General features: G+C 55.2%; 1 protein-coding gene across 1 annotated transcript; it reads left to right on the top strand.

Annotated features, from left to right (window-relative positions):
* Window positions 1-284: 284 nt before the first annotated feature.
* On the top strand, window positions 285-10,604 carry LOC142365105 (electroneutral sodium bicarbonate exchanger 1-like). Its single transcript, XM_075445554.1, has 21 exons — window positions 285-405; window positions 756-891; window positions 1,106-1,266; window positions 1,774-1,959; window positions 2,220-2,308; window positions 2,442-2,599; window positions 2,968-3,055; window positions 3,543-3,689; window positions 3,869-3,960; window positions 4,249-4,423; window positions 4,563-4,696; window positions 5,029-5,274; window positions 5,377-5,482; window positions 6,382-6,543; window positions 7,223-7,336; window positions 7,680-7,841; window positions 8,314-8,565; window positions 9,312-9,380; window positions 9,922-10,095; window positions 10,195-10,351; window positions 10,567-10,604. The coding sequence occupies exons 1-20, from the start codon at window positions 300-302 to the stop codon at window positions 10,321-10,323; spliced, it is 2,886 nt and encodes a 961-aa protein (XP_075301669.1). The 5' UTR covers window positions 285-299; the 3' UTR covers window positions 10,324-10,351; window positions 10,567-10,604.

Here is a 10,604-nt window from a genome sequence, read left to right as displayed (position 1 = left end):
AGCCGAAGGTGGAATTGGAGGAGAGGTTCGATACTTTCAGGGCCCTTTCAGATGACCCGGAGCCATCGCTCGTGGTCGCTCTGTTGCTGCAGAGCTCGAGTCAAACAGGCTTGGCAGAAAGGCCAGGTCTGTGGCATTCGGGGGTCCAGTGAACATCAAACGAAGAGCGGTTGGTGCTTTGTCCTGGGATGGCTGCACTGATTTAACCGTGGCATCTGCGTCAACCATCTCCGCAGCACCGAGAGCGCTGCAACTGCTGCTTTTTCGCAGGCCACCGGACCCTGTGCACGGGCGTGCGGATGCCGGTGGAGAGGCAGAGCCAGCAGCATGAGCGAGCCCACAGCCAGCAGCGTCAGCAGCTGGAGCGGGAGAAGGACTCTGCCCCGACGAAGCAGGGCTACCACCGTAAGTCCCGCCGTGGCCATCTCTAAACTCCTCGGGGCTACTTTTCTGTCTTTGGTTTCTTTTTTTTTAAGGCAGTTAAATGCTTCCTGCATTTAGGCTGATCTTCCTTAGAAGGATCCATGCTTGAAAGTGGAAGCGTGGGGAAGGAAAGCTGCCCTCCCTTCTGTGGAGGTGGAATAGATGCTTCTCCTTCAGTGTGGCTGTGTGCAAGCCCGGACAGAGCCAGGGGAGAGGGCCCAGCCCAAGATTTCGGGCTGAGCTGGTGCTGCTCTGATGCCCACTTTGCCTGTGAGTGTGACGGGCCATATTAAAGCGCAGTAACGGGACGAGGCTTTGCCTTCTGCCCCCAGACAGCCCGTCCCAGCGGGTGCAGTTCATCCTCGGGACCGAGGAGGACGAGCAGCACGTTCCGCACGACTTGTTCAGCCAGCTGGATGAGATCTGCGTGAAAGAGGGCGAAGAAGCCGAGTGGAAGGAATCGGCAAGGTAAATGCGTGCTGCCGGCTGTGGTGGGACAGGGGTCCCCTCACCAGCAGCGCCCACGGGCTCTGCTTTCCGCTCTCACGGGCACGAAGCTTTTGCAGGTGTAGGTGTCGATACGAGCAGCCTTCTCCTCTTGCCACCCTGTAGCTCTGTTCAAGGGGTTGCGGAGCTGGGGCTGTTTCCTTGCAATGGGGCTGATGGCACCCGATGTCCGCAGGTGGCTGAAGTTTGAGGAGGACGTGGAAGATGGCGGCGAGCGCTGGAGCAAGCCCTTCGTGGGCACGCTGTCCTTGCACAGCCTCCTGGAGCTGAGAAGCTGCATCACCAACGGCACGGTGCTGCTGGACGTTTGTGCCACCAGCATGGGAGAGATTGCAGGTGGGCGCTGCGTCCCTGTGGGAACGGCCGAGCTCGGCTCGCCGCGGTGCCCTTCACTCCCGAATCAAACCCTGTCCCAGACGCGCGTCCTTTTCCAGAAGTCCCACTGTGTTTTGAAGTTGTGAGATGGTTTTGGGTGTTGACTGGTCGTGCAGCAGTCGCACCAGCTTTTTCTTCCAATATGGGATGGTTTTGAAAGCCATTTGTGGGGTTGGAGAAGCGATTAGAGAATATTCTGCAGCCAGATGGGGCCTGAAAATGGCATTATTCAGAATGGGAAATGATTCTGTTAGCGCAGTGATGAAGAAGCAGCAGGATGGTGGGTTTTAGCAAACAACCATTGCTGCTTTCACTGCAGAGGCTGAACTGTAGTGAAATGCCTTGCTAAGCAAGGCTGATCCTGCGTTAGGGTATTCTGCGTGGCACAGCCGTCCCGGGGGGCTTTGCGGGTCAGGACCTGAGGGGGGTTTCTGTCCTGACGGCTTGGTTTCCCTTTGCCATCCCCAGACGTGATCCTGGGCCAGCAAGAGCACTCGACAGAGTTGGACGAGCACATGCGGGCGAGAGTTCGGGAAGTTCTCCTGAAGAGGCATCACCATCAGAAGAAGAAGAAAAGAAACCTTCTCCTGAGCATCTGCTCATATGTTGATGTGAGCAAGAGGCGGTCAGACCAGCAAACGCTCACCAAGCCGGGTGAGGATTCCTGCAGGCGTTGGCCCCAGGAGAGGGTTTCTGCCAGGCTTTGGCCCCATTAGACTTGTAGTGGCAAAGAAGCAGCAACCTCATTGCACCCTGTCCCTCTCTCTGAGCGTGCGTTCTTTACTTTCTGTCTGTCTGTCTGTCTGTCTGTCTTGCTTCCTGCCCGCCTTTCTTTCGGCCTTTCGTCCTTTATTTCTTCTTTCCTTTCTTTCTTTCTTTCTTTCCTTTCTTCTGTTCTTCCTTTCTTCTGTGAGCCCAAGCACTCACCCCTCATCCTTCTCCCACCTCCGCAGGAGCTGAAAATGGGGTGAACCAGGAGGCGAGTGCAATGGATTTAAGCAAGGTGAGGCACTGGTAGCTGTCTTCCGCCTTTAGGGCCAGATTTGGTCTTGCAACCTTGTCTGCAGAGTGCGCTGCAGAGTGCTTGTGGGCTTTGTTTTTGGGGTAACTGCCTGAGAATCGCTTGTCGTGCCCAGGCGGAGCTGCACTTCCTGAAGAAGATTCCCAGCGGGGCAGAAGCGTCCAACGTGCTCGTGGGAGAGCTGGCTTTCCTTCGCCAGCCCATCGTGGCGTTCGTCCGCCTGAGCCCGGCTGTCCTCCTCCCGGGCATGGCAGAAGTTCCCGTCCCAACAAGGTCAGAATGAGCAGCACAAAGTTTGCCTTTAAAACATCCTAAGCAAGCATCAGACTGCAGGCATCTGTTTGGCGTCCCGAGGGAACGAGGGCCGTGGGAGCAAGCACGTTTCTCCCACCCACATGTGCTCGCCTTTGTTTGTCCCTTCCCTGCTGTAGCCTTGAAAGCCATGGGCCAATTTTAGTGAAAGCTGGCCCAAAACTGAAATTTGTGGTTGATGTTGATGAATTTCAAATTCATTGCTGGAGTCGGTGAGCCCACCTGTCCCCTCTCGAGACGCGCTCTGGGCTGGGAGCTGCCAGGGCTTTCCTTGGGTGCTCTTTCAGCCCGGGCGTGGTGCTCTCTCTCATTTGACTTTTCTTGTCCAGGTTCCTGTTTGTTTTGCTTGGGCCGGAAGGAAAAGCCCAGCAGTACAATGAGGTCGGCAGGTGCATGGCTTCTATCATGACAGATGAGGTGCGATGAGATAAGAGAAATCAGCGGGTGCTTTTTGGCTTTCTTCACCTCTCCCTGTCTCTGAAGGAGTGAAGGAGAGGATGTGCTGTCCCAGCTGCCCGCAGCTTTCCAAATAGCCCAGCCCTCCTTTGCAGCCCAAAGCAAACCCATGGATTCGCATCATCCCCCATCCCAGAGGCTGCAATCCCACCGGGTGTGCATCCTGCCCTTAACCCTGGGGTGCCCAGCACACTGTCCCCAGGGGTGGCGTTGGCATGGCCAGCAAAGGCTCTGCTCTCTCAGCAGAGGTGTGCCACAGGGGATGGGAGCCTGGTGGAGATGATTCCAAATACCAGGATGCACAGCCTTTTCCTTTTGGGGGAACCTGTCCTGCCAGTTCCAGCAGGAAATCTGGGGAGAATTGTCTTGCCTTTAGGCAAGAGCTTATTGCACGGGTGAGGACATCTGAGACGGGTTGTCTTCTCACCAGGCTGTCTCCTATCGGCAGGTTTTCCATGCCGTTGCCTATAAAGCCAAGAACCGGGCTGACCTCGTGGCTGGAATCGAGGAGTTTCTGGATCAGGTGATGGTCCTGCCACCAGGAGAGTGGGACCCGTCGATCCGGATCGAGCCCCCGAAGAACGTCCCTTCGCAGGTGGGTGCTGCGGCGGAGGGAGGTGCGAGGGGGCCGGGCAGGATGGCTGACGGCTGGGGATGCTGCTCAGGGTCCCAGATTCACCAGGTCCCAGTTTGGCACAGTCACACAGCCGGAGCAGAAGCAGAACGAGCCAGTGGTTACAAATACATAGCTTTATCTTCTTGGTGTTTCCACAGGAAAAAAGGAAGATGCCAGGAGGTGTCAACGACAGTGCTTCTCGCAGCGATGTGGAGAAGCATGGTGGTCCTGAGCTGCAGCGGACGGGAAGGTGTGAGCTTGAATAGTTTGGGTTTTTTTCTGTTTGCCTCTACAATGTGAGCATGCCCCTCCGTTCTGGCTGTTTTTTGGGGGTTAGTTGGTTCAGAGAAGGGGCTGCACATCACCAGCTTGGTCCCCTGGGCTGGGCAGGTGGGAGATGTGGGCAGCTGGGCTCAGGCGCAGCGTCAGTGCACGCAGGGTTTCTTGCTCTGGGGTGGAAGCAGATGTGTGAATGCGTCCAGGTCGAGCTCTGCTGCTTCGTGGACATGGCACTGTGCATTTTTTCCCCTTCCTGCAGGCTGTTTGGCGGTTTGGTGCTGGATGTGAAGCGGAAAGCCCCATGGTTCTGGAGCGACTTTCGGGATGGTCTGAGCCTGCAGTGCCTGGCGTCCTTCCTCTTCCTCTACTGTGCCTGCATGGCTCCCATCATCACCTTCGGGGGACTGCTGGGGGAGGCGACCCACGGCCACATAGTGAGCGCCTCTCTCTGTTGGGTGGCATGGGGCAGGACACAACTCGTGCAGAAGTCCTCGCTGCAGTCACTTGGCTTTGCTTGGGTTTTATACTCTGTGCTGATCCATTGAGTCGCTGCTGCCTCTCTTCCCCGGACAGTGTGCCATGGAGTCGCTGCTGGGCGTGTCCATGACCGGCGTGGTGTATTCGCTGTTTGCTGGCCAACCTCTGATCATCCTCGGCAGCACCGGGCACATCCTTGTGTTTGAGAAGATCCTCTACAAATTCTGCAAGTAAGGCTGGCTGCCATGCCTGGGTGCTGCGAGAGCCTTTGGAAGAAGGCAGTGATGGAGAAAAGATGTTTTTCTTGTATTTTTCTTTGTGGTCCTTGTTAGATCGAAGTTGTCTTTTGTGTCACAGACATTGCCGGCTGCTGCTTTAGTAGGTGATGGTGCGAGAGGCCTCGGTCTCTGCAGAATGGATGGGGTAGTTTGGGGTTTTCAGGGTTAAAGCAAAGCAGCAGGAGGAGGAGAAAGCCCAAGGATGCGGCTGCCCAAGTTGGGCTGCCCAGGGAAGATGCGAGCAGTTGCTCCTTTCCAGCCTTGCTTTTCTCTTGGTTTCCCAGGGAGTACTCGCTCTCCTATCTCTCTCTGCGGGCGTGCATCGGGCTGTGGACCGCCTTCTTGTGCATAGTGCTGGTGGCCACCGACGCCAGCTCTTTGGTGTGCTACATCACCCGCTTCACTGAAGAAGCCTTCGCCTCCCTCACCTGCCTCATCTTCATCTATGAGGCTCTGAAGAAGCTGAGTCACCTGCAAGAGACCTACCCTGTGCACACACCCAGCAAACTTGACCTCCTCACCATCTACAGGTGGGTTTTTTCCTCCTACAAGGCTGCAGTGCCTCGGCAGGAGCTGAGGGCTGCACCTCCCTCGCCTTTCCCTTACCCCTGTCTTGGCTTGTCTCCTGCCAGCTGTAAGTGTAAGGCACCGGCCCAGCCCAGCAACGAAACGCTGCGTTTCTGGGAGAGCAACAAGATCAATGTGTCTGGCGTCACCTGGGAAAACCTCACGGTGACAGTAAGTGCCCCGAGCCACTGCTTCCTCGCGCCGCGGCCACGGGGTTTGGGGGTGTGTTGCAAAAGTCAGAGCCCTTTGTGTGATGATGGGCTTCCAGCTGTGGTAGTGCTGCTCTGGAAAGTCATTGCTTCAACACAATGCTTGGCTTTAACGCGCTTGGTCCACCTTGTCCAGAGCACCTTGTCCCCAACATGGTGGGTAATACCTGTCCTCCTCAAGTCGGTTCAGGACAATATTTCTGACTGGGAGCAAGGTGAAGCGGGTGGTTTGGTTGTTGTAGCGGTTGCTGGACTGGAGTTCATGCTTGAAGGTAGTAATTGGCTTCCTTACTGGGTTGGTAAGATCTCCAGGCCTTGCTCTCTGGTTCAGCGCTGTCTCTGGGTATGGGCAGAAATGTGCCCATCTGAGCAGGCTCTGGGGCTGTTGTTGCTGGAAGCAGAGGCCAGGCATAGGATGGGAGGCTCTTCTGGACTTCTTCATCCCCTCTTGGCCATGTCCTGTGAGCCCTCCACCGGGAAGGGCCGATTTGTCTCTTCTCCTTTCCTATCACGGTTGTCTTAGCCCTCCTTCCCTGTTCCCTCCTTCTCTGTCCCCAAGAGTTTGCAGCATTTCCTTCCCCTCTGGTGTTGTCTTCAGCCACGGTTCCCGGCCCTTCAAGCGGAGGATGTGCCATGGGTCTGTGACATGGTGTCCCATCACATCTCATCTCTCCACTCTCCTCTGTCTAGTTGGGTGTGTCCCTTGTTCGGCTGCTGCTGCTCATGAAATAGAAATCTCCATCGGCAGCAGCAGTTACAGGATCATGGATCTTGGACGGAGATCCTGAAAACACCGCAGTTATCCGAGGTTTCCTTGCTGCACGTGCACTGCCTTTGTGTCCTGACGCTCTGTTTCTCCAGGAATGTCAGTATTTGCACGGAGAGTTCCAAGGAGCTGCCTGTGGGCACAACGGCCCCTACGTGCCTGATGTCTTCTTGTGGTGCTGCATCCTCTTCTTGTGCACCTTTGTCCTCTCGAGTTTGTTGAAGAAGTTTAAAACCAGCCGCTACTTCCCAACCAGAGTAGGTAGAAGATGGTGGCCAGCAGCAGTCTCCACCTTTGTCTTTCAACTGCTTAGACCATGAAGCAGGATTTGCCAGTACTTGGTCAAGCTGGGCACCGTTGACCTTGAAGGCCAAGCTCTCCATCAGCTTGGATGTCCCTCGCTCATTTCCAGGAGGGCAAAACGACTGTAGCATTTCCCAGCTGCCTCGCAACCTGCCCCAGAGTGATGTTTTGCTCTGGCAGTGGGAAATCAGGTCTTCCAGAGGGTTGTTTTTTTTTTTTTCACCTTCTGTGCATGATGTTCTCACGGGGAAAGTTGATTCAAATGCGGAGCTGGCATAGAAAAAGAGACTGTGTCTTCCTTTTGAGGAAGAAAGAGTGCCACAGTGCCTTACTCCCGTTTTAGCTGTGAGTCTGGCTGTAGTGGCCAACATCTGCTTCCTTATTTTTGAATATGTTTTTGAAGGTTTGAATGAAAACATCCCTCTTCCACCAAATTAAACTTTTGTTGTCTTCTGACGGCAGATCTCAGAGTGACAAACGCAGCAAGAGAACGTAAACAAGAGATTTGGCTGCATGTCCTCTGAGCGGTGGGATTCTGTTACCCAGCCTTCATGTTGCTGATGTCCCTAAGTTTTCCGTCTCATGTTATGGCCTCGTTTGCGATGCCCCTTTCAGCTCTGGTTCTTGTCCCAGGTGCGGTGCACAGTGAGTGACTTTGCTGTTTTCCTCACCATCGTCGTCATGGTGCTCATCGACTTTGTTACTGGGATCCCATCACCGAAGCTCCACGTCCCCCATAAGTTCAAGGTAAGGGGGTGTTTTTAGCATGGAGCGGGTTTTGGCCCTTGGGACTGCCGGGGCGTGACACGGCTGTGTCTGGAGGAGATGCTGTCGGTGTGACCATCTCCTCTTGCATGTGCAAGTGCCTTGTCTCCTTCTGGACAAGAGAGGCCCACCCCCAAAGTAGATACCTCCAGGAGAAGTATGTCTAGGTGCTTGCAAAGAGGCCACTGGCACTGCTGAAGCCCGTGGGAGAGGGTGACCTGGAGGCAGGGCTGGGAGGTGCTCTGACCCTGGGATGGAGAGGAAAACGCAGGCGAGTGAAGTGGCTGGGCCAGGAGAGGATGCTGATGCGTGTGCTTTGTTGCAGCCTACCCGAGATGACCGCGGGTGGTTCATCAACCCCGTAGGACCCAACCCTTGGTGGACGGTGTTGGCTGCGCTCATCCCAGCTCTGCTGTGCACCATCTTGATCTTCATGGACCAGCAGATCACTGCCGTTATTGTGAACAGGAAGGAGCACAGGCTGAAGGTAAGGGGCTGCAAGAGATGAGCCCATCCCCAACCCACTCAGGGCTGCAGGTGTGGGGAGAAGCTCCTGTTCCAAATGCTTTGCGAAGGCATTGGTTTGGGACAATGTCAGGCTGCGTGGCCGGAGGCCCTCCTGGCTTGCTGATGACACAGGGAGCAAATGACAGGGGAGTTCAGAGGAGCGATGTCTGGGGGCGACAACTTAAGCTTTGAGCAAGATTGAAGAGTCCCATCTTTCTTGCAAGTGGTGGAAATTTCTTTTGGAATGAAAAAAATAGTGGGTTGGGGTTTTTTTGAGAAGTAGCTAGCACACCAACTCCCCAAATGCACTTTGTCTGCACTCCTGCCAGATTTTAATTGCTGTAAGTTTTCAAGGATGTGACCTGCGCTGGAGTAGGGTTTGAGCGTGAGCTGCGACGCTGTCCTTGCTCTTGTGCTGTGGGATGCTCTGTTTCTTGTTTTGCTTCCCCCAGAAAGGATGCGGGTACCACCTGGACCTCTTGATGGTGGCCGTGATGCTGGGGGTGTGCTCCGTGATGGGGCTGCCCTGGTTCGTGGCCGCGACCGTGCTGTCCATCACCCACGTGAACAGCCTGAAAGTCGAGTCTGAGTGCTCCGCTCCAGGAGAACAACCCAAGTTTCTGGGGATACGAGAGCAGAGAGTCACGGGCTTGATGAGCTTTGTGCTGATGGGCTGCTCGGTCTTCCTCACCTCTGTGTTAAAGGTAAGAGGAAAATGCAAAACACCCACCAACCACGAGCTTTCTGGCGGTTGTAGAAAAATAGTGTCCTCTCTGCAGGCCAGAGTGGCTGTGGAGCGGAGGAGGAGGCGATGCCAAACCCTGGGGTTTGAGGCATGGTGGGAACCAGCCTTGGTTCTGCTTCCCAGCCCTTCAGCCCCAGCGTGGTGTGCTCGAGGCAGGCCAGCACACAGCTGCCTTCATTTGCAGGTGTCTTTCAGGCCCATCCGTCTTGATGGGTTACAGCTAAGCGTATTCAGAGCAGTACATCTGCTCTCTTTGGGACAGGCAGCGCTTTATCCGTTGCCATTTGCTCCCCCCAGTGCCTCAGAAGAGCCGTTCTCAGCAGCTAAAGAGGCTGCGATCATCCCCGTGGGCTTCCTTGCCCGTTCCTCCCTCAAAGTAATCTCATCTCTAGGCTCCAAGGAGGCACGGCACGTTTGTGTGTTGCCACAAGAATACGTAGAAATGCTTTTCTGCCGTCACAGAACACGGCATACGGTAGCATGGGTGCAATGCCTGATTTTCCTCCAACCTAAGCCCAAAGTTCAGCTGAAAGCAGAGCATTATCGCACTCGCTCGCACAAAATCTCTCCTGGTTCAAATCTGACGCATCTCTAACCCTGTGGAAGCTGGAAAGCTGTGGGCAGTTTTAGGCAGTGGCTGTAGGAGAGAGGGGTAATGCTGCAAATGCAATTTAAAAAAAGAAATGGTTGCCTTCCTTTTTTCAGTTCATACCAATGCCCGTGCTTTATGGCGTCTTTCTCTACATGGGGGTGTCGTCGCTCCGAGGAATTCAGGTACGGCCATTCTTACAGCGCGCAGCGTGTCGGCTCCCTGGTGTTTCACCTCTGTAGAAGCAGGAACAAAGCAGTGGTGTGGGAAGAACCTCCCCGAAAGCAATCCGTGACAATACTTTGTGTAAGAAAAAGCTTGGTGGAGGCACGGGAGGTCTGCAGGGCTGGGAGGACCAGGCCAGTTGATCCCTCTCGGTCTCACGGTTCGGGGCAGGTCAGTGTTTGGCTAGGTGAAAATGCGGGAGTGGAGGTCAAAGGGAAGATAGTTCCTACCACCGCTGGAAATCCTTGCTGGGGGACTCAGTGGGCCGAGAAATGCTAGTAATAGAATACCGTGGAATAATTGCTGTTTGGTGGGCAGCTCTGATGGGCAGGCCGGTGAATAGCTGGAGCGAAGGGAAAAGGGGTGCTGCTCCCAGGAGGAGGATGGAGGGATCCAGGGTTTCTCACGGCAAGCCAGATCCTGATGACTCCCTGCGCATCTCCACGGGGCCAGAAGCTTTCCGCAGTCGCAAGGCGGCAGCTTTTCCCTCTTCCTTTGCAGTTCTTCGATCGCTTGAAGCTGTTTTGGATGCCGGCCAAACACCAGCCGGATTTCATCTACCTGCGGCACATCCCCCTGCGAAAGGTGCATCTCTTCACCTTGATCCAGCTGATCTGCCTCGTCCTGCTCTGGGCCATCAAGGTGTCCCGTGCCGCCATCGTCTTCCCCATGATGGTAAGAGCCGCTGTTGCTGGGCAGCAGGAGGTTTTCAGCATTGGTGGGAGGTGTGGCATCATCTCAGGCCTGATCGCATCTGCCCTCTTCTTGGTGAAGGTTTTGGCTCTCGTTTTTGTCCGCAAAGCGATGGACTGGTGCTTCTCAAAGCGAGAGCTCAGCTTTCTGGATGACCTGATGCCAGAAGGGAGGAAGAAGCAGCTGGCCGATGCTGAAGAAGCTGCCTAATGCTGAAGAGAATGCCCAAGAAGAAGAGGTAACGCTTGGCGGGTGCTGGGGACTGGGCATCATCTCCCTTGATCTGTGAGATTGCCTGTTTCACCCGGTCAGCTGGGTGGTCAAATGCCGTTCATGGGCAGCAAACCAGCTCCTCTCTGCCGGGGTGGTCCCAAGAACGGGGCCGCAGCAGCAGCAGCCGGCAGGTCCTCCACTGATGCTGCTCTCCCTCTTTTTCTCTTTTTCCCTCCCCAGTTTTCACGTTGAGGACTGCTGACCTGGAAGGAGAGGAG

Source organism: Opisthocomus hoazin, chromosome 32, assembly GCF_030867145.1.
Source record: "Opisthocomus hoazin isolate bOpiHoa1 chromosome 32, bOpiHoa1.hap1, whole genome shotgun sequence".
Lineage (NCBI taxonomy): Eukaryota > Metazoa > Chordata > Aves > Opisthocomiformes > Opisthocomidae > Opisthocomus > Opisthocomus hoazin.
The sequence above is the reverse complement of the archived record's forward strand: the minus strand, read 5'-3'. Positions and strand labels throughout refer to the sequence as shown.

Bases quoted from the DNA above. Each gene is read 5' to 3' on its own strand.
- LOC142365105 (XM_075445554.1), top strand. From the start codon at position 300: ATGCCGGTGGAGAGGCAGAGCCAGCAGCATGAGCGAGCCCACAGCCAG. The intron at 892-1,105 runs GTAAATGCGTGC...CGATGTCCGCAG, and splicing joins GAGTGGAAGGAATCGGCAAG to GTGGCTGAAGTTTGAGGAGG. The intron at 8,566-9,311 runs GTAAGAGGAAAA...TCCTTTTTTCAG, and splicing joins TCCTCACCTCTGTGTTAAAG to TTCATACCAATGCCCGTGCT.